The sequence below is a fragment of the Dermacentor andersoni genome, chromosome 10 (assembly GCF_023375885.2).
Source record: "Dermacentor andersoni chromosome 10, qqDerAnde1_hic_scaffold, whole genome shotgun sequence".
NCBI classification, from domain to species: domain Eukaryota; kingdom Metazoa; phylum Arthropoda; class Arachnida; order Ixodida; family Ixodidae; genus Dermacentor; species Dermacentor andersoni.
In genome coordinates this window covers 105,215,327-105,242,053 of record NC_092823.1, presented here as the reverse complement: position 1 = coordinate 105,242,053, position 26,727 = coordinate 105,215,327, and the positions used below count along the sequence as shown (strand labels likewise).

At 44.5% G+C, this 26,727-nt stretch overlaps 1 protein-coding gene across 4 annotated transcripts in view; it reads right to left on the bottom strand.

The window, feature by feature from the left end:
- The window catches only part of LOC126544574 (uncharacterized), a 235,665-nt gene that overhangs the window by 142,112 nt on the left and 66,826 nt on the right, over positions 1-26,727 (bottom strand). For all 4 annotated transcript variants that reach the window (XM_055077729.2, XM_055077730.2, XM_055077731.1 and 1 more), the window contains exons 6-9: positions 22,607-22,765; positions 20,542-20,586; positions 18,111-18,152; positions 730-810 (exon numbers count right to left, since the gene is read on the bottom strand). In XM_055077729.2, coding sequence (XP_054933704.1) covers positions 730-810; positions 18,111-18,152; positions 20,542-20,586; positions 22,607-22,765 — 327 coding nt within the window. The remainder of the gene's footprint in view (positions 1-729; positions 811-18,110; positions 18,153-20,541; positions 20,587-22,606; positions 22,766-26,727) is intronic.

Below are 26,727 nucleotides of genomic sequence, written 5' to 3'. Positions count from 1 at the left end.
GCTCAATACTGGGCGCCTGTTATCCTTGGGACTTTAGTTGGCCGCGCTTTATGCATTGCAAGATAGGCGAGTCGTCGCCCCTGTATATTCTACATCATGACTATGACACAGAAAGTGCGCCGTACGACTCTAAATATGAAAAAGATATGCGTTGCATTTTTTGGAATCTATGTGGACTGCTGTTTTGCTGAGCATTGCCCATTCGATTGCCCATTTATTTCCTGCGCCTTGGGCGCAAAGGAAACCGGTGCGCACCTATGGGTTCTTGCGCACCCAGGCTACATAATTTGACATACGCGGCCGTAATCTCAAAAAGGAAGTTCACGTTGGCACGATAGCAGCAAAACATCTTATCGTGCCCCTACACTTCTATCGCAAGGATTCTTCTATCGTGCCAAGCGTGAGTATACCTGCAAGGCGTAGCAATAAATATCAAAGAAAAAATTACGATATTTCCCTAATCGCTAGAGCATCGGTCTGCTGGGCCGGGGGACTGGGGTTCGATTCCACCATTAAACCCATTATGAAAAAAAAAATCACCATGACTTCTCCCGACAGACAGCAGCAAATCGACGGGCAGGAAAGTTGGCAATATAGAAGCTGCGCTTTAAACCTAATAAAATTAGCTTATTGAATGTTAGGTGCCGATGAGTCACACGAAATATACATCTGAGTGACAACTGCGCGGTATCGGTAATTAGAAAAAAGAGCAAACAGGAGAATGATTACCATCCTTTTAGTATTGGAGTTATTTCTTTGATGCGGTGTGTTCTCGTGGGGTTCTGGCGGTGCCACTTTTGTCTTTTTGCTCTGCGATAGAAAAAAAAAACAGGAACAATTTGAACGTTGCATTTGTAAAACACCTGCCACGAGACCACGGTTAGAAGAGCAAGAAACTTGTTAAAACCTATCGAGAATTCACACTGAAGACAATACAAGCCACATTACTTCTAAAAAACCAAATTATGTGGTTTTACGTGCCAAATACACCACCTTATTATGAGGCACACCATTTCGGGGGGCACCAGAATAATTTGGATGATGTGCAGTTATTTACCGTGGACCTAAAGTTAATTACACGAGTGCTTTTTGCGTTTGACCTCTATCGAAATGAGGCCGTTATGGCCGGGATTTCATCCCGCAACCTCGTGCTTACCAGCCCAACACCACAACCGCTCAGCAACCATGGAAGGTCATACTACTTCTCCATTGTGGCCGAACAAAGGAATCCCAGTCTGGATCGACCATTCCAACGAATCAATAATGCAATAATGCAATAATGCCAAAAAAAGTGAATATTCTTCTGAATAGCCGCAGGCTGCCCCGTTCCGAAAGGAATAAAAGATGGCTGCCACCAATCACTCGGGCACTGGCTATCGCACCTGCCGGAGAACATGGGTTTATCTGCGCATAATAAAGCTTTCTGCGTGGCCATGTAACGTCTTCAAGCACATTCGGCACGTTTACGACCTCGTTCTACCAACGCTTCTTTGTTGAGGATCCGTTTTAGTGTCATTCTTCACCTGCCATTCCATGCAGCCGCAATTTTCGGCCAGCGACTGCAAGCGAACTGAGGGAAAGCGGACCAATTGCAGACGCCGGCACCACTCTCTTCATCCGGTTATGGATTTTCAGTGCAGTGGCTCGGCCCTATCGAATCCATCTCCACTTGAGTGTGTTCCTCGCCTCGTGCTAGCCAATCAGATATGATTAGCCGCTCAATGTAGACAATGTTATTCGTTTTTCAAGCAAACAAAAGGGACCTTCTATGATCGAGGAGAGCGTTTAATTGGTCTGTTCAGACAACCCTGTGAGTCACCGCCCGATGTTTGCGTCAGCGGTTACTCAAATTTGACGTCAGGAGATTGGAATAAAAACATATTGGAATAGTTTTGCGTTATAGGGCCCCTGTAAGAAAATTGTACGTGGTAGGTGTTAGCACGAGAATGAGCTAAGGACCGCGGTAATAACGATCGAACAAAAAGATGTTAGGTGTAATGGTAAAAAACAGGAAGTTAGTGGTGTGGATCAGGATGCAAACAGGTAAGGCCAGGGGTGCTATGCAGGATGCGCCGAGTTTCTCGTTCACCCGAGTTTTACCCGAGTTTGCCCGACGGCAGTCAGTGAACGGAGATAGCGCAGAACGCGCAAAAGCTACAGGCAAAAAAATATGTAGACAAAAAGCCGCGTATGACAACGTGAGCGCACCCTGCGCGGCACGCTGCTTCCACGTTTCAAGCGCTGAAGGCTGCACAACGAAACGCGCCAGCGCCGCGTATTGTTATCAGCGGATTATCGCAACTTAGCAATACCGTGACTGTCCCGCTCGCTGTTTGTCTGCACACTTGCCGTGAACCGCTTGCCACGCCTTTCCCGGGCGCGTCTAGGGCGTGCCTCCTCTTTCGTGCGCTATCATTCTTTCCTCCTTCGAATGCGAACAGGGTACATGCGGCGCATTCTTGCAGTTTCAATTTCATTCAAACGAATACGTTAAAGTACAACAAATAAAATAACGAACATTTTTATTGCTTTAAGTATCTGTTTTTTTGTTTTCAGTGCTAGAAATTTGTGATGACAAACGGAGATCGAGCAAATTATTAAATTTTGCACTTCTTGCCGCGAGTGGCGACAGTGAGGCGAAAGCTTAGAAGCAGATACATTGACCAGGGTCACACACACGAGGGCGTTCATACAGTGATAAGGCGCCTAGGGGCGCTGCAGTACCATTCTCAATAAAGTCAATCATGATCCATGGAGGGCCATGGCCACTCTTTCTCTATTAGGGGAATAGAAACGCAGCACCGCGGTACGGCTGTTCATCGCAGGCGCTTCACTAGGCTATAAGGCCCCCGCTTTAGCAACTAAAAACGACACAACGGCTGTCGTTGCAAAATGGCGGTATGTTATTTTAGAGTCCGTAGTGACGCAGTTCAGTGAAAATGTATCAGTTTATCTTTGTGCGCGAAGCCTCTGCGATACATTGCGAAAAGTGCGTGCTTCCCAGCGACACAATTCATCGCTTGTCATCGCTTGCCCAGTGAAGGTGCCTCTGAGCGCATGTACATACATTACGCAGTATATGAGTGTGTTGTGCAATCGAAGGTGCTTGCGGATTACCTCTGCTGGAGCCAGCAGCGATCGCAGATGGATATCGTAACGACACCGCAGCAATCGCATTTGGCAGGTGAGGGCTCTTGTGTGCAGTTATGAAATCAGACTTCGAACGGAGAGAGGTGTTGGAACTGTTGAGTGCGCAGTGCTTGTGATGAAGAAATGCCATTGCACTGGGTCTAGAAGACGAGCGATTCTCGGACGCTGATCGTGTTTACGACGCTATGGCTCCGTTTCATCACCGATGACAGAGCAGCCATCTCATACGACTGCTGCGATACGCACTCCTCAGCATCGTCGTCCCCCTCGGCGCATCGACGCCTTGCAAGCAGCTACAGTGACGTGCCGACAATTTACTGTGCGCTACGCGCCACAATGCAGGCAATGAAACCGTGTTGTGGGGCCATCTGAGCCCGAGACGATGTATGCATAAGCCAGCGACAGTCAACGCTTTGTTTTTGATAGTGGTGCTCAGTAAATCACCGTTGACAGTGCGTTGTGCGTGCTTTATGTCGGCGGTCAAGATTGTTGATGCCTCTCAGCTCGACACCGCGTCGCTGTTGCCGGAAGATAAGTTGGGCGTGGCCCAACTGTAGTGGGTGCGCGCTCAAGTTACATGCCTCGCGTGGGGCGTGACCTCTGGTTTTGATTGACAGGCGAACTCGTGCTAAACTCGTACATCGCGAAACCCCCTCCGAGTTCAACTCGGGAACATGGCGGCGGCAGCAGCAGCCTGTGTCAATGCATCCAGCGGCAGCAAGCGTCAGTATGACCGTTCGGACCCGTTCACATACATGACCGACGGAAAGTTTCAGCGTCATTTTCGCCTGTCGAAGACATCAGTGCGCTTGCTGTGTGACGTGCTAGGCGAAGGCTCTCGTCTGCGGAGACAGCGTGGCGGGCTTCATTCGCTCACCGTCGTAGAGCAAGTCCTCTGTGCCCTCTGTTTCTACGGGACTGGGACTTTTCAGGGAAGCGTCGGCGCCGAGCGTTACATTGGACGCCATCAAACTACTGTTAGCCGCTGTGTCAGAGATGTGTCTGACGCGCTTATCGATGCGGCAGTGCGTAAGCGGTGGCTAGCTTTCCCGAATACTGCGGCTGAGCGGGCATATATAAAAGAATGCTTCCTACTTAGTGGGAAAATTACGAACTAGTCGGGTGTGTCGACGGAACGTACGTAGGAATGAATTCGCCTTCAATGTCAGCGTTACTGTGATTAACATTGAAGCAATATTTAGACGCGCCATACTGCCAAATTTGTCACTTCTGTGTAGCCGACTGAAATTTTGTGATAGCGACATCTCACATGCGGCTGCTTATGATACTGACTTTTTCGCTGGTTGATGACTTTCTTCCGGTTGTTCTACTTGTCTGTCAGGGTGCCTTCCAGATGGCTCACTTTCTTGGGAAAGAGGTTAATTAAGTATTAATAGATAAATGGATATCACAAATTGTGTGAAGTAACCTATGAATGCTAATTTCATAAAGAACTTGGGGTTCTTCATTGGTGAAGTAACTTAGTATGCACAATGCTGAATTTTGGTCATGCGTAATCTATCGGCCGCACTATGAAACAGCGAGGCATTGCACAATTTATTGCAGCGCGAGATGTGGATGTTGCGCCAAGCCGGTTGTGCCTATGCATTTGTGGCGAAATGAAAATGCATTGAGAATCTTGGTGTGTTGGCTTGCATGAAGAAAATACTTCAGAGTGTTTGCTCTGTTCACTGTCAATGCATGTGCCAGAGGGTCAATGCATCTTCTTTTTTTTGGAGGGGGGGGGGCGGCGTTATTCTGGATTGATAAATCATATATTTTCGTCTCATAATGGGGCTCTAATTCTTAAGCAGTAGAACAATGCACTTCCAATGCTCTGCACAACTCTCTGTACGTGAAGATGTCATGAAGCACCAAGGCAAAATTACATATCGGGAGAAATGTGGTGCAGATGCCAATGAAAAGTGGGTCTTTAACCCACCATGATAAAAATAAATATTGCAGAGCATACAGACCGTTTGTACAGCTTTAGAGCAATGATTACGCAAAATGTGATATGCTCAAATGAGTAAACACTTGCCACAAAGCCAAAGTAGGATGAGCGACATGCAGCATATATTGGCATTGAACATGTCTCGTAACCGTTATTTTTATTGTAAGCCCTCTCTGTCACACCTTTCCCTCCGGCACTCCCTTTACTGAAACGTGGCACTGTCTTTCCGTTGGTGTCATGATGGTAATGGTAACGGCAGCAGCAAGGCTGGTTAATGCTTGCCCCTTTGATTCGTGTGAGTTTAGTGGTAAAAAATATGGCACGTGCATACATACACCTGTGCTGCAAAATTTAACACTTGTGATTTTTTGGAGAGCTAATTTGTGTTGGGGCATTTCAAAGATGTGCGCCATTGTGGCCTAATAACTAGAGCATTGGTGAGGTTGAAGACTGGGTGTATTGGTATAGAAGCTTGAAATTGAATTGCACAACAATTCGACGGGACACAAAGAGAAATACAGACAGCAGAATGCTCTGCTGTATGTGTTACTCTTCTTCCTGTGCCGTTGAATTGTTGTGCGATCCAAGTTCAAATAGAACATTGGGCTTCTTTGGTGCAGGACCGAGGAAGTGTGAGCTATTCGACAATATGCCAGTGCCTTGCCACACAATTATGGAAGTCGGAAGGTTTGCAAACAAAGCTTTGCTTTCACATCCACCTGCTCATGTAATACAAGCACTGATTGAAAGAACCATCATACAAAAATAATGGTAAAATCAATGGCCTGTGAAAAGTGTAATTTGTATATTTACACTGTTGACATAATAGGTGCCATACCGGCCTCAAAATTGTACTGGACAGAGCAGTTTGTTTCCTATGTGAAGCATAACCTTCCATTACATGCTGTGCAGATCACCAAGTTCAGTTTGTTTTGACGTGCTACACAACATTCACTGTAATCTGTTTTTGATTCTAAAGAAGTGCCAAACACCACCTCTTTTTCAAGGATGTCATGGGAATATTTGGCGAGACCTTTTTACAGCCCCTCATAATGGAAGAGTGGCCAGCCAGCTTTGCTTGGATGCCTTTATAGATTTCTGCTCCTGATCATTGTGTGCTATCAAGTTGCAGAAGTCTATGCAACTGATGCAAGGCATTACATGTTTCTCTAGTCGGGTACAACTTTAGGAGGCTGCGGAATCTGCACTTTAAGGCAGGTGAACACAAGCCTGCACCAATGGGCACGCACTCTAGACTGACATCGTGCCGCCAGACAGACTAGTACCTGCTCGTTGGAAAGGGACTATTTCTTTAGACATGGAGGCAATCGACTGCTGCGCTTTGGTCATCTGGGCGGGGTCTCTCCTGTCTTCTGAAGTTTTATCCGACTCTGAAGGATGCTTCTTTTCATACTACACAAAAGGACAAAGTGTACAATTATTTGGCCTATGAAATAGATACACGAGAAGTGTGCTATGCAAGGGCTTAAGATGTGTGAAAATTAGTACATGCAATTATAAGACAATGTTAAAGAATATGTGGTATCGAACATGTATGTAATGGCACATTTGAATCGGGAAGTGTTGCAGTCATATGCACAGTCTATAGGTGATAGCATGATTAAACTCCTGCTGTTTCCTGTCTTCATTGTGAATTATGCACACCGTTCATCTTGTGGCTAATCAACACGCACTGTATTCTTGCACATAGAAAGAACAAACAGCACAATGACGTGTATGCTGCTTTAGTGTATTCTTTATTTACATGGTAAAAGAGTGGCACAGGTTGTCTTATGTTTTTGCCTATTTTGAAGGGACACCAAGTGCATGTTACAAGTCTCCTAATATGCACAGCACAATGTTTACTGCAATAATTTTATTCGTGTTCTTGAATAATAAACAAAATATTAAACAGAAAGCTCCTTTATAAGGTGCCTTCTGTGGGCTCGACAGGAGAGCAGTGAGGGCACCGATACTACTGTTGCAGAGCAGCCCTCTGGACCTCTGCCACACACTCAAGAGCACGTGCCTGGCGCTCGCCTACTGCCACTAGGCGGTTGAGTGCCTCCAGCAGCAGAATGTTTTGCTGCAAAAAAAGTGTATTGGAATGAATCGGCCGCATACAAACCATTATTTACAATGAAAAATGCTCGTTGCACTATTAGTACCAAGTGCCACTAACTGTGGAAGCCTTTAGTGTAGTATGCATAATAAAACAATGTGTTGGGACAATGTTGCTTTATTTTTCATAACTGGGGTTTTCTTTTTCAGAGCCAATTGTCATGTTGATTAGTGTGCCAGCAGCTGAGGTGCCCCCCACCTTCACGAGTCTCTACTGTCAGCACCACAAACCTATTTTAGTTCGCTGCAAAACAAATGCTTCACCCTACAATCCCGTCTTATACGAGCTGATTGCATCCTATGCCTAAAACATCATATTTTTATCCCATTACGCAATTTCCTACCATACTCGGCTGTAGTTCTCTCTCCTTCACGTTCATTCTGTCACGCTTATGTAATCACCTGTTATGAATTGGCAACAAGTGATCGAATACGTGCATGGCCTGCCTGCCGATTCCATTTTTTTTCTTAATCTCAACTAGCATATCTGTTGCCACGGTTTACTACGCCACTGTCTTCCTGCCTTAATGCTATCTCCAACAATTTTTGTTACATCGCTTTCTGCACAGTCCTTGACATCTCAAGTTTCTTTGTTAACCTCCAGGTTTATGTCCCATATTGCATAACCGGTAGAAGGCAATTATTCTAAACTTTTTTCAAGGATATTGGTAACGTGGCGATCACGATTCGGTAATGCCTTCCTTGTGCTGTTCAACCCGTGAAATATTTGTATAAGTTTCCTGCTTTATATCAGTACCTGCTATTGATATTTCACCTGGATAAAGATACTCTTCCATAAATTTTGCGGGCTTGATGTCACTCATGAATTTCTGTTATCTCGCGAAGTTAGTGAAGGTTACCTTCATCTTTTCCATATTTTCGCTGGCCCGCTTGCATGTAAAAGCACGAACACTCATTGGTTCTCACTGCCTTCTTTAAACTTCTGGACATTCAGTTCGTTACTACGAAAGTGACGTAATCCGTGCACTCTTAGTATGCTAAATATGAGAAAGTAGAAATATACTTATCTGCAGTTTGTCGATGTCTCCTTCACTGTGTTGGTAGCGAGATCCATCGTCGGTACCACCTCCTTGTCGCATCGTAGCGATATAGGCTGTCTTCCTTTTTTACACACTATGTAATGTTCGTGACGCTCGCAGTCACGCAGAGTGGATGAACTCGCAGAAGCAGCACCGGACAAGTTGTTTCTTCAGCACGGCGCCGTGAACAGTAGGTGCGCATTGCGATATGTAAAATCGCCGAAGCTATTGGCAGTCTTACGGGGTGCCCGGAAAGATTGCTGACGGAGGAACAGAACTATCCAAGAAATAGTGGTCATCGTCGAGCCTGATCACTACGTCGCGCACTGCAAGCTCGCCGTACGAGTTTGTTTACACTGGGCCTCTTCGATGTTTAGCCGCCATGCTCGCCCGGTGAATGGATGTGATGACGCCACCACAGCGTTCCCTCGTGGTATAATGCGAAGCGTACTAAATTACAAATTAGTCTAACGCATATTCAGTGTACATGTTGTAAGCTTTAAAATGCTTCTATACCACGTTAAAGTAACTAATAATATTGTACTAAATGCATTTGTTTTATAACTTGCTTGTGCATGTAATGCACTCGGCGGAACGACAAACAAGTGAAAGAAGGCACGACCATGCACCGACGATATGATCACGTGAGCCCCAGTTTGTCGACCGCCCAGAAGGCAACGCCCAAGGAATGATAGCCAGCCAGAGTGAACCTAGATAAACCAATGAAACTGGAGGCTTGTCGAAAGATAAACTGTGTCTCGGTACCATTCGTGCTTTCATCGTGGGGTGTCGCCAGAGCTCGTGAAGATCCCGAGTTTCGCCAAACTCGGCGCATCCTGCATAGCACCCCAGTATTCCAGTTGACGTTCAAAGAAAGAAATGTTATGTAATGCGTAAGAAGTAATGCAATGCGTTACATGTAATGTAATGCGGTTATGTAATTCGAAAGGTAGATGACCGCTGGTCCATTGGAGTTACAAAACACGTGTCAAGGGATGGAAAGCGCACTAGAACACGGTAGGAAATTAGGTGGTTGATGAAATTAAGAAATTTGCAGGTGCAAGCTGGTATGAGTTAACGCAAGACAGGCGTAATTGGAGATCGCTGGGAGAGGAGTTCGTGCTACAGCGAACATAAAAAATTTTCTCCATAAATAGGAGCAATAGTTGAGCTTAGAGAGTGCGCTTCGTTTTTTAGGTCAAGTTTTCACTGAGCAAGTTATTAGCCTTCTCTCAAAACTACCCGTGCTAGGCCTCGCAAAAGAGCATTCAGTTCTTTTTCCTCGAAACCTGCTTTACTATTTCATTAAAACGGTAAACCTCTCTTTGCCAGCATTGCTAAGCTCAAGAGTGCAGAGAGCAAGCATAGAGCCTTTCTGAAATCAAAAGTTCTGTTAATGTGGCTTAAGGACCACAATTTCTTGGAAACCTCAGGCAGCGTTTATGGGCTCTAAGAAAGTAATTGGCCCACATGATCACGTTACGTAGAATGCTTTCGGCTGGGGTACCAAAAGTCATGCTCACTTAATTAATGCATCGCCTTAGGGCCAAGTTGAGTCTTGTGACAACGCAGCCAAGCTTTATAGTGGTTTCAGAAACAGGGGCAACAAGTACCTTTAATTATCAATCAATGAAATTTATTTTATACTTCAGTATGCATGCAAGAAAGTCATTTTCGAATAAAAGCTGCACAAGTAGCTTGAGAACTTTTAAATGATTTTGCTAGGCAAAAGCAATGAAATTTAATGTGCACAATTATGACAGCTCAAGGCAATCACTAATACCATGCGAATGCTGCAATTGCTGGGAATGTGAATGCAATTTAAAAACTAGGTGAATAAGATGTTTTAGCATTGTTTTGCGCCAGAGGAAACGGCACAACATAACAGGAAGGTAATAATATTTAGAACACCAAACAAAACGTAGAGTGCAACTAGCTTCAACTTTTGTATAGCTTGACCGAGACTGGAAAGGAAACAAATTTTCTACTGATCCTGCATTTATGATGTTATATAATGAAGAATTATATCTCGAATACCGAGCGCATTGCCGTATTTCTTAGTATAGACGGAAGCGCGCTAAACACGTTCCTATGTCCACTGTGATTCCCAGTTTAACGGTGCAGCTCGAGTCTTCATGAAAATGCTACGTTATTGCCTATCTTGCTCTCTGCGGAGTTGAAGCACTCATACACTTAAGTAGCAAAGAATCAGCGTTAGAGTGACAGGAAGTATGCTTTCTCAGTGCTCAAGCAACTAGGAGCTTTCTCTTCCTTCTTTTTCTTCAAACTGCCTACGACAAATTTACACTGCCAGTGCATAAAGGTAAACAATAGAATCTAAATGGGGTGGAAAGATTACAGATTTTAATTACTAGATGTCACCTACTTAAGTCATCCGAATCTAGATTTTGACGTTCTTCTGCTAGCACTTCTCTTCGTCATTGCCGCTTTTCCTTTTGGGGAGCCTCAGTTGCACAGCTATTCATGACCACTATATTTATGGGAAATTCGCAAGTGTACATCCGTGGCAGGCCCCACTAACAGCAGTGCCTTAGACGATGCTCCAGACTGGGGGTAACAGCAAATAAAATGCTACTTTCGCTTTGCATGCAAGACAGCGAGGTTCTTAGTGCTCAAAAGTTTTGGCATGGTAAGATGCCTAGCATGCCTTTCCAGGGGAGTATGATGAAAGCATAAATGACATGTACAATGCCCAACAGACACAAAATGTACGCAAAAGACAATTCTCAACATATAAAGTACATCACTGCGACCAGCGTTTCAAGAAAATTTGATTGCCTTGATTGCACGAGCTGCACAGGCAGCGCTGGCCCATAGTCCAAGGACGTGTCTCAGCTCAAGGTATGACAGTCTGTGGTGAATGTTCAGTGAGAAATTACAGGGCAGTTGCAACAATTTTTTGACAAATGTCCATTAAATTCTCTGGGCGCATTTTTTTGCACACTTCAGTCATTTCTTCAGAGCCGCAGGCTTGAGACTTGCGCAGATTTTTTTCCCAATTGGATTTATAACCCTCGAACCAGCCCCTCGTCAGCTATTCCTCATCTCCTCATCAGTTATTGGCCTGACTGTGTTGGGGTGCTATACGCGTAGCATGCTGTGATCTATAGGAAGGCTACAGTGACAGCATTGATGAGTCGACGACTGTGAGTTGAGCGCGTAAAGTCATGTTCCATGTGGACGGCCAAGGAGCAGGTGGCAAGTAGTGCTGCGTAGTTGACTGCACGAACATGAGTCCTTGCAAGCTGCGCACAGTTTGAGCCGATGTCGATAACGTTCAGCCAAGGTTAGACCTAGTGCCGTCGCCGAGTTCGCGCATCTGCTAGCGGTAGACCTGATCTGAAGGTTCAGGTATTAGGCGGAAGATCACTACTTTTTAGTTAACTTTCGAGCTTATGGTTATTAACGATTTTTCATTTCGCGCAGTGCACACACACAAAAAAAAGTCACAAGCGATGACACCGTGCGCTATCAACGTCAGTACTTTTCCATTCTTTAAGAAAACTAATCGTATTCGCTGGTGCTTCCACAAAAAATTATGCTACCTACGTGGGTCTATTTCTGCATATTATTATGCTGACTCTTAATTCAACTTTCGAGATGCACTGTCCGCTTGTTATCCCAACACTCTAAGAACAGTTTACTCCCTTTGGAGTGCCCCTTCTGATAACGCGCGTGCCGTTCGTTACTGGAAAGTTCCGGGTTCACAGCGTTAAAGAAGGTAAACGCATCAAGGCAGATGACGATTATTGTTGTGTGGCAGAAGGGGCACTCCAAAGGGTGTAAACTGTTCTTAGAGTGAAACGTGCATTAAGCGCTGGCTCCATTCATAGAGCAGCATAAACAACCGCCTCGTTCAGCTGCCAATGGTGTCACTACTAGAATCGGCGTTCTTGTGAGAAAAAAATACGCGTTCTCTAAATGAGTGGTCAGACACGCTAAGCCTGTATTTTGTGTACTTCATGGAAAACGCGGAATTTGCGTACATGGTAATAGTACTCTAAATGAATAATAGGCAGTATAACAATACAAACTATATCGATCTCTCACTGGCTGTTTTCGAAGGTGTCTGGTCGCTAACTACAGCGTGACTCAGTGATGCGATGCTGCTTAAATGCGCAAAAGCTGCGTTATTTACCATGTTCTGACATCATTTTATGTTACCGCGGCGCGAGTTCTATGACGTTTCAAGCGAACGACGAGCGGTCTCTTTACTTGCCGCTGTAAACAAATTCAGCACTAGGTGCTTTGGACCATCACTGGCGCTTATTCGGTAAATTGTGCGCTATATCAATCCTCGTAGAAGTGAAAAGGCAGCGCGCTAGTACATATTGTAGCGAGTATGCAAAACGCTTTCTTCCGCAAAGGCGAAACACTTAAAATAGCAAACAGCCCGCATGTAGTCAGTGGTTGCGGCTAGTCTTGGTCTTGTGTTGCAGCGCGATGTAGTGCACCGGGCGACGAACTTTCTCAAGAAACTACTTCTCCTGACGGCGGGTGGAATGAGGGAGGCGATTTAATGGCTGTATGTCTGGTTGAAACCACAGCCCTGCCTTTTGGCAGCTCCGATGAGCTGGGGCAGCGTGCAGTTGACACTGCCACAAGACTACATAGCGCTAATGGCCGGTGTGGTTACGAATCACCCGAATGTGTGCTCCTCACCTCTTTAATATTGATCGCTGGCGCGACCAGCACGCCTTTCATGTCTGGCCCTCTGGGATGCGACAATTTTTCGCAATAACAGATTCGCTAGACTGCTCGGTCAAGTATGGGATTATTTACCGCTCGTTCTTTTTTTATTTGAACCTATTTTGAAATTTTCCGAGAGATTGTATCATCGGGTGCGTGACAGGAGGCCTAATAAACGCGAAATTTCCCTTACTCGGACATGGTCGAAAAGTTGCCGGGGTTACCATCAAAGATTGTTCATTTGAGTGTACGAAATGACCTGGACGCCCAGAATAAAGGGCCCCTGAAACGGTTCGGACAAATTTTGTAAACACGTAAGGTACAGCTTAAGTAGAACATTCGCACCACAATTTAAGTGAAGCGTTACGTAATAATGGAGCTACAAGCGATTACCAGTTACCCTCCTCCCTAGCCATGCTTTTCCTCCTCAACTCGTTCGCCGAGCGATCGGGGCTAAGCTCCGCCTTCACTGGCTCTGCGTCACGATGCGACGCCACATCGACCATTTCCGGTTGTTTTGGAGCACGCCCTCGACCGCGAGAAACCTCTCCGCTAGCCGCTTGGCCGTCGACTCCAAGCGAAAGCTATCGAAGCAGCGTGCGTTGCAAGCATTCTGTCGTAGCGCCAAACGTGTCTGCTGTTCCGGTAATCACACATTACCTGAATATTTTGACGGGACGGTGGAGGCATAAACTCAAGCTGATGAAGAAACCATAGCGTAAACGTACGTGAGCTGCCTGATACGGGTGCCTGCCTCCACGGTCCAGCCGCCCGTGGGCGCAGAGCTTAACCAGACAAAGAAAGAGCTAATATTGCTCTAACCAAGTGTAAAATATTTTAAACATTTACAAAAACAACGTGTTAACGAATATACTCCTGCGAAAAATTTACACCAGCAGCAAAGAAGAATATATTTTGTTACTGCTACTGTGCGTGGTTGAGCTCTATGCCACCATGTGTCTGCACCGTGCAGACCATTCACATTTGCGCTTCTGTTCATCACCTCAAACGACACGCAAGGGGACACGGCCAGGCCCTGTCCCCTTGCGCTTGCGTTTGCCCTAATACCGGACTCGCGAAACGCTATTGCGTTAGTAATAATCTTCCGTTGTAAAGTGACGGCCGCAATCACACACATCCTGGCGCCGATCAGCCACTCCTGGCGCTGCAGCCAGTCAACTCGTGTACTGGCTTGCAGAGGGACACGATGCCGGAGCTTGACAAATTGGCAGTCGCTACGTCTGCAGTCCACAACGCAACAAAGTCGAATGAAAGCGCTAACGAAAAGACAAACCGATACTGACGGCGCAGCTCTCGTCATAGGCGGAGCACGTTGTAGCACAAGCAAACGACACTTGCTGTGTGCCGGAAGTGCTTAAGTGTACTGAAAAATTGTTCTTGTGCATTGTACCTCACTCAACAACACTGCGGGCCAACATTTTTTTTTGTTTCTTAGGGAAAAGTAAACGTCATTGTAAACACCATCAACACTGTCGTGAATGTTTGGCTGTATTATTGTCACATAACCTGTAAACATTGAAACCCACGCTGGTTCAGAGTGAAACTTGCCATCAGAAACAGCAAAACTGAGGGTACCAGCCGATTCCGCAACCAATTCCGAGCTACGCCGACGTCCTGATACATGGCAAGCGCACCAAAAGTAACAATGCCACCGATTTCAAGAGGTACAAATAATCAAACCATCCCAAGCAGCACTATAAATTTGTGGATAAAGGACGAAGCTGCTTTGGAAGTGAGCATATATTCTTCTATTCCGGTTTCTTCATACAGAAGCGCCCCATCACGTGATCGTCAGGACAGGAAAACATTTACCCGTCATAACAAAGAACACAATTCTGCTGAAACCCCACAGTCCTGGAAAATAAGTGGAAGCGAGCAAACCGGCACAAAGTCTTCCTTCTGTGGACCAAGGAGAAAAGCCTCGTCTCAGGATTGTACCAACTCCAGTGGAGGAACCCTGGTTGCACCAGAGCCCCGACATGAAAAACAACCGCGCTATATGACACGTAGTCAGAAAAAGAAGCTCGGGCATGAAGAGAATGCACCCGCTCGTTGACCAAAATGAGCGCTGAAAACGAAACAGTCTTGTGAACAGCACTTTCGTCTGGCAAAATAAAAATACATGACTAAAATCAAGCCAAAAATATAACGTCAGAATTTGCTAAGTCCAGAATTTTGATGTCGCAAAAAAACGTTGATGTCCAACAAGTTAACCCCTCGGCTGGGCACTTTGTTAAAAATTATGGGATTTTACGTGCCAAAACCACTTTCTCAGTTTGAGGCACGCTGTAGCGAAGGACTTGGGAAATTTTGAGCACCTGGGGTTCTTCGTCGTGCACCTAACTCTAAGCACACAGGTGTTTTAGCATTTTGCCCCAATCGAAGTGCGGCTGCCGTAGTCGGGATTCCATCCCACGACCTCGTGCTCAGCAGCCGAACACCATAGCCACTGAGCAACCATGGCGGGTCAAAATAATGTTCCTTATTTAACTGTATTAAAAGCACAAAACGCTGCTAATTGCGTTATCAGTGTGCAAGTTTCACATCTATGCATTGAGAGTTGTTTCACTATAACCAGGTTTTGAAATAATGACCAAATCAGCAGTTGCCGAACAAGAGAATGAACATCCTGCAGCATTTTGACAAGGACATAAGGCTCCGCCTGCCTTACAAAGACAATTTGTTTTGTCTGAACTTTTGGCTACACGCTGACAACCTTTTGGTTGATCTACTGTCGATCAGTAATGTATTACTTTTGTACCAATTTAGTGGTCAAATCGGCTGCGAAAAGAAATATTTGCTCGACGCCAGGATGTGTGTGATTGCGGCCGTCACTTTACAACGGAAGATTATTTCTAACGCAATAGCGTTTCGCGAGTCCGGTATTAGGGCAAACGCAAGCGCAAGGGGACAGGGCCTGGCCGTGTCCCCTTGCGTGTCGTTTGAGGTGATGAACAGAAGCGCAAATGTGAATGGTCTGCACGGTGCAAACACATGGTGGCATAGAGCTCAACCACGCACAGTAGCAGTAACAAAATATATTCTTCTTTGCTGCTGGTGTAAATTTTTCGCAGGAGTATATTCGTTAACACGTTGTTTTTGTAAATGTTTAAAATATTTTACACTTGGTTAGAGCAATATTAGCTCTTTCTTTGTCTGGTTAAGCTCTGCGCCCACGGGCGGCTGGACCGTGGAGGCAGGCACCCGTATCAGGCAGCTCACGTACGTCTACGCTATGGTTTCTTCATCAGCTTGAGTTTATGCCTCCACCGTCCCGTCAAAATATTCAGGTAATGTGTGATTACCGGAACAGCAGACACGTTTGGCGCTACGACAGAATGCTTGCAACGCACGCTGCTTCGATAGCTTTCGCTTGGAGTCGACGGCCAAGCGGCTAGCGGAGAGGTTTCTCGCGGTCGAGGGCGGGCTCCAAAACAACCGGAAATGGTCGATGTGGCGTCGCATCGTGACGCAGAGCCAGTGAAGGCGGAGCTTAGCCCCGATCGCTCGGCGAACGAGTTGAGGAGGAAAAGCACGGCTAGGGAGGAGGGTAACTGGTAATCGCTTGTAGCTCCATTATTACGTGACGCTTCACTTAAATTGTGGTGCGAATGTTCTACTTAAGCTGTACCTTACGTGTTTACAAAATTTGTCCGAACCGTTTCAGGGGCCCTTTAATCTGGGCGTGCAGGTTATTGCGTACACTCAAATGAACAACCTTTGATGGTAACCCCGGCAACTTTTCCACCATGTCCGAGTAAGGGAAATTTCGCGTTTATTAGGCCTCCTGTCACGCACCCGATGATACAATCTCTCGGAAAATTTCAAAATAAGTTCAAATAAAAAAAGAACGAGCGGTAAATAATCCCATACTTGACCGAGCAGTCTAGCGAATCTGTTATTGCGAAAAATTGTCGCATCCCAGAGGGCCAGACATGAAAGGCGTGCTGGTCGCGCCAGCGATCAATATTAAAGAGGTTAGGAGCACACATTCGAATTTTCTTACAGGGGCTCTATAACGCAAAACTATTCCAATATGTTTTTATTCCAATCTCCTGACGTCAAATTTGCGTAACCGCTGACGCAAACATCGGGCGGTGACTCACAGGGTTGTCTGAACAGACCAATTAAACGCTCTCCTCGATCATAGGAGGTCACTTTTGTTTGCTTGAAAAACGAATAACATTGTCTACATTGAGCGGCTGGTCATATCTGATTGGCTAGCACGAGGCGAGGAACACACTCAAGTGGAGATGGATTCGATAGGGCCGAGTCACTGCACTGAAAATCCATAACCGGATGAAGAGGGTGGTGCCGGCGTCTGCAAGTGGTCCGCTTTCCCTCAGTTCGTTTGCAGTCGCTGGCCGAAAATTGCGGCTGCATGGAATGGCAGGTGAAGAATGACACTAAAACGGATCCTCAACAAAGAAGCGTTGGTAGAACGAGGTTGTAAACGTGCCGAATGTGCTTGAAGACATTACATGGCCACGCAGAAAGCTTTATTATGCGCAGATAAACCCATGTTCTCCGGCAGGTGCGAGTAGCCAGTGCCCGAGTGATTGGTGGCAGCCATCTTTTATTCCTTTCGGAACGGGGCAGCCTGCGGCTATTCAGAAGAATATTCACTTTTGTTGGCATATTATTGCATTTTTAATGCGTACACTGCACTTTGACTTGGTGAGTTCTCGCGGTATTGTGACGTCGCGTGACAGGCAGATGAAGTGGGTGCAGCCATAAAACTCTTGACCAATAGCCGAGGGCTAATGTTGAAAAGGCATCGAATCAGAAATAACTATTTTATTGTTCGGCCAAATCATGCATATTTAGTGTGCTCACGTCATATCAGATGGGGAGCTGTCCCGATTTTCGTGACATAGCATGACAGACAGGTGAAGTGGGGGTAGTCCAAAAAGTTTTCGACCAGTCACAGGGGGCTGATTGCAGAATTTGAATAGAAAAGTTTCGAATAGTTGTAGGCTACAGCGCCCCAGGGTTTGTGTTTAGAAAGCACGCAAAGAGGTCAGTTTTGCATGTGTTCGCTTCGTAGACCATTCTGATTTATAACAATAGAGCACAACACTGACAACAAATAATAAAACGTGATGTGCTCCTACCTTCTTGGAGTTTCCAGAAGCGGCAGCTGCAGCATCGCTTGCCTGGAATTAAAGAGGGAAAAAAGCGCATGCTATGGTTACAATAGTCAAGGGACGGGCCAGCAGTAGGTAAACACACTCTATATATCTCATACGGAAAAGCAAACAGCGCTGAAATATTGAAAAAAAATAGCTGTTCCACGCACTCCCAGTGAACGCAAATATGCTTGAGCTGATCACTTCATTTTAGAGGGGCGGCAATGTAACGATGATACAAATAATAAAACGTGTGTGGTTTTATGGCGGAGCATATACGCCGCAGCTGCTGGAGCCAGACATTCGAAAGTACACCATGGTCTGCTGTAGGGGCTGTTGGTGGTTTCCTAATCGAGACCTTTAAAAAGCGCCCAAACGACACGCGCATACACGAAGATAGCTAAACAAGAAGAGAAATTGGGTAGCAGAAAGGAAATGCATCAGGCCTTTCTAATAGGTTCCCGATGTAAACGCACCTACATGGAAAGCACAAGAGCGGCTGCCTACTCCTGCTTATTTTATCTTTGTGGAGACATTCTTTCGCGCGTCCTCAGATATAAGGACATATTAGTTCAGCGGAAATCCAAACTGGGGAGCAAGTTTAATGGTATGGAAATTACGCTTCCACAAGTACTGAAATTCAACTACGACAGGACAATGAGTCAGCAGCTCGATAAGAATTATATCTTTAGAGTAATAATGAGGTGAAAAATACTAGGGAAGAGATTAATGATGCTCAGATTGTTGGAAGCATAAGTGTTTGTACCATATAGAGAAATTTGTTTTACTGAAGAGCGAGAATATAATATACGCCTAGAATAAAATGCTATAATTCAATAAATGCAAACCTCCTAGCACAAGTGGGTTAGGTGGCTATTTGTCGCCACCCCGTTTCAAACGGAACTGCAATGCCAATCGAAAACATGGTCATGGTCATCGAAAATATTATGCACCCGAGTAAAGAGCGAAGCTAAAGAAGATACCCTACTGGTTTATTCTGTGGCTTCATGCGACTCTTCGTTGGGCGCCAATGCTTCACTGGCCTAATATTCATCAACCTTGCGGACATCCGCAGAACTTATTTGCTATGTTCAGCGTCGTCGCATTTCGATCGAGCTGTAGCGGCTGGTCTGATTAGCCCCATTGCCAGTGCGACCGTCAGTGAAAGGTCTTAGTCCGCGGTGCAATCCCAAGACGAAGACAATTTTTCGTTTAGCTCCGAAGCTTTCTTCCTTCAAAAAATCCTTTCATGTTTTTGTAACATCGTCCTGCACTGCGGTAGATGGAAATACATAATATATCACACAAATATTATTCGCGACTGGTATATATGTTTGAGCCATCTATGAAATATCAACGAGGGCTGGTTCATGAAGTCTTAATCAATGGCGGAATAACAAATATTTCTAAGGGAAACATTTTTTAGTAGAGGCCAGGCAACGTTATTCACGAGAGCTCTTCTCACTCGCGAGATCTATACAAAAAAATCAGAAATGCTGACAAATGCAAGCTTCGAAAAATAGAAAGAGTCTGCGCTACAAAAAAGTATGAAAACACAGAGTGAAATCCACGCGAATCGGCTGCCTTCAGTTTACATTATGAACCGATAGCTGAGAGGTGTTATTGGACATAACCTACGATTTAGCACATATCAGCTCTGTTTATGTATTAACCATTTTCCACCGTTGCGTTTTGCGGCCAAATGGTAAAGTATATGACTATTATATTATGAGGAGGTTAAATCGTAACAAAACAATAATTTTTACAAACAATTGAGCCATACATTCCGGTTCTTGCTTTGACGTGGACAGGTAGACACTTCGTTAAGCTTTAAGTTTTATTGGACGTTCTTAAAGATATTTGCTGTTCAGCCTCGGTTGAACAAGACCCACTGCCCCTGGCAGTTCTTTCGCGAAGTATAGAGCTTCGGTAAGTTGCAAACACAAGAATCATACGAAAAACGTGTATGTATTGAAAAAAATAAAAATTAATATTTCTTCGGTGTACGTATGCATTTATCGTTGACCGCGATTCCATTTCAACAAGGCTGCGATAAAGTCTAGGGCCGCATCTGGCAAAGCCGTTGTGAAGCTTTGCAATGTTGAGACACGAAAGCATGAATAAATTTCAAGGCATTTCGAGAACTTAAGTTTCTTGTTACCACTTTCTTTGCGGCAAGTATTTCAGCCCCCAAGCTTTATTGTACCTGGCACCCAGCTCAGTTTCCTTCGTTGCTTCGACGTTTTCAAAAATATATGGCTCTGAGTAGTCATCGGAGGATTCCGAAAACAATTTATAGAACCGAGAATTCCGGAAGACCACGTTTTGTTAAATGGACGTTTGGCTGTATAATTGCACTACCAAAATGCCTCTTGGCACACTGAAGAAAGATGGAAGAAAAATTCGGGTGTCTTACCTCGCGTGTTTCTTCAAACTTACGCTTGCACTCCTCAGTATGCGCCTGCAATTGTAAGAATTGATGCAAGTGTCAATTTATGAAAAACAAGTGTACAGTAAATTGCAGAATATTGTCAGAAAGAGACTAGCGAGGGCCGAACATTCGAAACTATAGCACACTATAAAGAACAAGTTAAAGATTGGAGAATAAAATATCACGTAGCCAAGTTTGGAGTGAAGCAATCGGAATACTACTAATGTTTATGAAAGATGTTGAAGGCTTTTTATAAGTCATAACAGGAGTGCAATTACAAAATTTGTACGCAATATTTCATATATTTTGGATTTCAATGTTGCTTTACCTCTATTATTTTGTACTACTTTTGTATTATCAAAGTTAGGTTGAACAATTCAAGAACTGATGTATTATTATGTCCGTTCCTTTGCCTGCTTTGCACTTTTTACGGTGTGGCTTAATAATGTTATTTTTTGGTGCTACCTGACAAGAACTCCTTTTAAAGCATTGTGCTCTGAGAAGCCCTTCCGTAGCTTCATTGTAGTATTGCGCTTATTAGCTCAATAAAACATTATTCTGTAATCATGAACTCGAGTCTGTAAAACAGGAAGAAGCTAGCCTTTTGACAAAGTAATATTTGCTGGAAGAATTGTAAATTATAATTTTTTTGTCGGCTGCTTGATAGATTGCATTTGGCGTTCAGACGCAAAACACGAGGGCCCCGTGAAGCAGTACGTTGAAAGATTCCAAATTAGCCTTCATAAGATGCGTTTAGCGTGGCACAACTGAACCAGGGTACGAAACGTTTCTGTAGTGCGCGCTGATTAGACTGCGGTCACCCTGGCCGGAAATCCAGCCATCGTCATACTTTGACATTTGACATCTGCGGGAATCATCTGCGAGAATCACTTAACTGAGAGTGTGTGACTGCCTAACCAAAGTCTTGTACTATTTAGATGATCTGTTTGACACATATAAAGCACGCTGATGTTATATGTTTGAATGAAGTCATGAGATCCCGAAAAAAGTACTTAACTGCCGCCAAAACGCTGGGCATAACAATGTAATGTATTTGCGAAAGTTGCTCTGAAGAATGTCTGGACAATTTGACAACGGTAATCCTCTCTGTGGACCTTTAAAATATTCGACTAAGATAGCATGCCTTTCAGCGGGTGCTATCTTAATATCTGTAACCACACCAGTTATTCTTGAATATCTTATGTTAAAGTATAGTCGAGTTGTTCATGCCATGGGTGAATATGACAAAATTCACCGTGTCTTTTGTTAAAATTGTTTTGCTAAAAAGTCATTCTTTAAATATTGTCAAATAGATTTAGGAGTATGATAGCTTCAAGCTGCGGATACAACGTCCTATACACTTGTCATTTTAAGCTGAGAACTCGCTTGGGATTTTCAGAGTTAAAAACAAGAACTTGGTGGAGGTCGTAGGTCAGCATTTTCTTAAATTTTAAGCTGTTATTTTTGCAAAGATATATATATATATATATATATATATATATATATATATATTTCGGTGTGTGTGTGTGTGTGTGTGTGTGTGGCGGTGTCAGCTGATGGATCGACTATACTTGATTGAGGTCACCATATTATATAGCCATTGTGAGGTAATAAAAAACATTGACTGCATCGATAGTTAGCTGGATAGGAGATGAAATATGTGATTTTGACAGGCATTGCTCACTAGTCTAGTATTGCAAATGATTACCAAATGAAAGTGCGTTCCCGTCGTTTAATAAAATACTTCCTGCAGCTAAACTTGATAAACAGGAAAAGTACACGCATTATAAACAAACGTTGGAGCGAGAAGTTATATGTGGAAGTGGCGGAATCTGTATTTTAGATAACGCAATGTACCGATGTGGTTCATACGCACCTGAATCACACAACTGTGGGACAAATGTGTGATTCATAAATTTCTTTTCGATTTCTGTGCGCACATCATATATGCACTTCCCAGCGAATACAACTCAGGCAGTTGCGTCTGCATCGTTATTTTTGGTTTATTTAAGATGAGCGCTGAAGGAACAAACGAAATTCGTAATGTCACCTTGATGTCTTTCCGAGCGACATCTTTATCGCAGTAAGCGCAAGCAGTTCGCACTTCGTAGCATACTTCCAGGTGACGCGGCATGTTTGATTCTTTTATATTCTTCCCACAGTGCTTGCACGTAGTCTTTTCAGGCTCGATGGATGCTGGGCCTTGTGACTGTGAAGAGAGCGAGCAATGTCTTTAAGTTTCTGTCAAGAAATTTCGTTGAAAAGAAGCTAAATGCACAGAATGATGACCACTACCTAATTTTACACTTACTGCAAGTTGAAGGCCTCCAGCGGCAAACTTCAATTACCTCTTGTGAGCATTACATTTTTTCTTCAAAAGCGAGTTGCCAATAATGGATAGGAGCGCCGAATCGATGCCGTGAGGGTTGATGGAGGACTTTCATATCAAGAAAAGTGGTTGTTGATTATCATGACGAGAATGATGATTTATTGGCTTCCCATTTGAAACGAGGCGGTGACAAGTGGTCACCTAGCCTGCTTGGGTTACTGAGGTATGCTATAAATGATTTTAATGCTGACATTTTTGTATGCACTTTCCTAATTTCTTCTCTTCCTCAACACTTTCCTATATACCTTCTACAGTTACCTAGGCCTGTATAGGTCGTATCAATCTCTTCCCAGCACCAACTGCGTTAGCGACCATCCTGTTTGTCTTTTTGTGAACAAGATCCAGCTGGATGATTTGTTGGCTGTGGTTTTTGGGAGTGAGCCCCCCGCATGAGCATTTGTTGTACTCTGCTGACATCATCCTCAGCATAAACAGTAGGAAGTGTTGCGCCCATTTTCTGCTTTCTAGATAGTCCCTCCTTCTGAAGTAGTCCTTTACTCGTCGCTCTAATATGCATTCCTAGGTCTTCACTCAACCCAGCTTGCAACAAACTTTTCTGAACGTAAGTCCGATTGGCGAACTGCACTTCCGCCGCGGGTCGGCCTGGCGTTTGACTATCTTCGGGATCTTCGGGAAACGCAGGCTCCAGCAGCATTCTTTGCTTGACCACTTTTAATTCAAGCCTCTTTTTAGGGGAAGCTGTTAAGCGCTACTTTCCCCACTATCGCGTCCGCGTGTAGGAAAAAGATCCCGAAGATAAGCCAACACCGGGCTAAACCGCAGCAGTGGTGATTTATGCGTTAAGCACTCCCCATACGTGGGCCGATCCATAAGATAGTGAAATGTTAGACCGACCAGTGGCGGAAGTGCAGTTCGCCTTTAAGGGGCCCACATGCAAATCTTCGCTTGTCATCCTTATTCAATGAGTGGAAGGACAGTGATCGTTTTCCTGTGAGGAACAGACACATTTGAATCGCATCGAGGACAGGAAAACATGGAAGGGGAAAAATCAACGGTGTGACATGAGCGGAGAATGTCCCATATTTGCCGGCGACATCTTATGCAAGCATGCCGAAGCTCCAATGTAAGACGACTGTCCCGAAACAAATATATTAGGCAACAAAATTGAAATACGCATGCCTGACTTCTCAGCTTGGGCTTACTTCATTTTTCGTTTGCTGTGTTTTTTTTATGTGACACAGGTGGCCATCAAAATTATGAGGGAGCAGAGACAGATCAGCTGCCGCCCTAAAATAACAAGTTGTGCTATTGTACATCACTGCAATCGCAACAAACTGTTATGAACGTTTTTGTTTTCACGTTATTCTAACACTGATTCATTTCCTTTCCTAAAGTGAAGGACTATGTTAGTGTGCAATCTATGGATAGAAGGGCCGATGTTCAAACCTATTTGGTAAACTTCATTCGGTTCCCTTATCGCTCTTATTACTCACTCTGTAATCCGAAATAGAATTTGTGCATCAATTGCCCAATTCTATTGTTTTTCTTTACCACTTTTGCAAATCGATAGCGATATTTTGACTTTACACCAACTATTCTTGGGTCGTACTGTGTGATTCTACTTTCAGGTTGAAGGCCCCTCGCCTTCGCTCAGGGGGTCCGCGAGCCACGACCAGCACGACAAAGGACCAAAGGCGCAAGGAACAAGAACCGCTTTTATTTGCGATAGAATGTAACACTCAAAATTACCGCAGCCTCGCGGCCAATAGCAGAAAAGAACAAGGCAAAGAAGCAAGTAGTAAAGAAGCAAAGGAGCAAAAAGCAGCAAAAGCAAAGAAGCAAGCAGCAAAACAGCGAGGCAACAAAATATACAAGCCAAAGGCAGCGACGAAAGAACGGCCGCTACAAACCATCGACCAACACAATCTTTCGGGCGATAACAGAATGCATAAAGCGCAGAAAGCAAGCAAGCACCGAACCAGGCGCGCAGATAGTCCCAAAAGCGAACAACATGAGCACTCTTTCATGCAGACACAATACAAAGACGCTTGTCCCCCTGCTCTGTAGCACGCTCGGACAGAAACCTAGACGGGCCACGCCCTACCAGCGCCTCCCCAGGCCCGCGCCCCACAAAAAGCCCCGAGTGCCGTCTTCGCTGCCTTCTTATCGGGCAGCTCCCTTCCCGGCAGTCCCCGCGCGAGTTCTTACGATAATGCGATCGGTGCGCATGCTCCATGCGACGAGTGCCGTTGTGTCGCGCGTTTCAAAGGCTTCCCCCGTGCGCGCTACAGAGAGGGCCTAAGGGCCCGACAAGGTACAATAATTCATGTTAAAACATCAAAATGAATGCTCTTCAACACGAGTTGTTTCGATTTTCTTTTAGAAATAAATGTCTGCTAGTCTCATGGTCTGCACATCTTATTTACTAAGCAAGAGGACAGTTGCAGTATGTCCAAGCTAAAGCTTACCTTACGTGGAAAGTCGTTGTCACACTTCGGCTGGCAATCAGTCTTGTGCTCCATCCATGAGGTGAATGGCACTTTATGGCCACATTTGTTACACTTGATGCTTGACATCTCCTTGCATTCTATGTAATGTTTCTGCAAAAGACAAATTCATTGGTGTACCAAAGAACATCGTCGCCGGCCTACTCGATGTCTCCACTGTAAGATAAAGGCGTTTCTAGAAAGCATCCGATAACCCCTGAGTGTTGGAGCCATAGCACCATGCCGAGGTTTGATTGCCTCGCTCCTACGCCTGGGCGAAAAAATTTTGTTCACCTCTCGCATGCGCCGACTTCGTTTCAACTAAAGCTTTCCCTCTTCGTAGCTAAGTTCCCTCCATAGTTTTCCTACATTTTTTCTAGTTTTCTATAGCTATAACTTCAGGCAGGAATTTGCATGTGTTTGTTCATTTGCTTAAGATTTAGTAATATTCATAAGCAATTCATAAGAAGCAGCGAAGCTATAATAGTCCCAACTCGTGCAGCAAACCACCCTACTTGAAAAAGCAGCCATCGCAAGCTTACTGCGAGAACAACTCCAGTTTCATCGTAAGAAAGTTAACACCTCTTCAGTGGCAACCAAACATATACCTTGTGAACTCGGATGACTATATTCCTGTATGAACAATCTATGCTGCACTTCTCAGCTTCCACTCGACGTCGCTTCCAAACTTAATACTCGTTCAATGTATTACCGGCTATCATTTATGCTCAATAAATCACAGGGACAGCTCAGAGGCTTCTTTGAACTACGAACATTTCAAAATACGCTCTGTCGCATTTCGTCTCCGGATTCGAAAGCCATAATGCTTGTTTTCTGAAACGGTTTGTTAGGCGAAACAAAAAGCGACATACTTCCGAAAGCTTATTTCTCCTATTGTCAGTCGTACCAATTAATTTCCCTCAAGGCATTTGGGTACAAGTAACAGCTAAGAGCGAGGTACAATTACAGAGTCGCGAGAGTTATGAAAGCATTTCAAAAGAGCAACACAACAGAGCGAAGCTCTAATCATGTCGACCTACTTCAAGAACGTCTGCGTTTTAATAGCGTTTTATCACAATAATCTAATTTTGTTCAGTGCCATATTGAGATATCCCATTACATCCGACAAAACATTTCCTCAGTGTAAGTTCTATAGGCGTTAATGCTAAGGTATTGTTTTTTTTTTGTAGCATTAAATTATTGAAAATTACAGTCTGAGCTGTTATTGAGTTTACTTAAATATTATTGAGAGATTATTGATGCCAAAAGCCACTAAGTTGGATATATTGAGAAAAATTGTGTTATGCATAGTGCCTGGCGAAGAGAGGAATTATT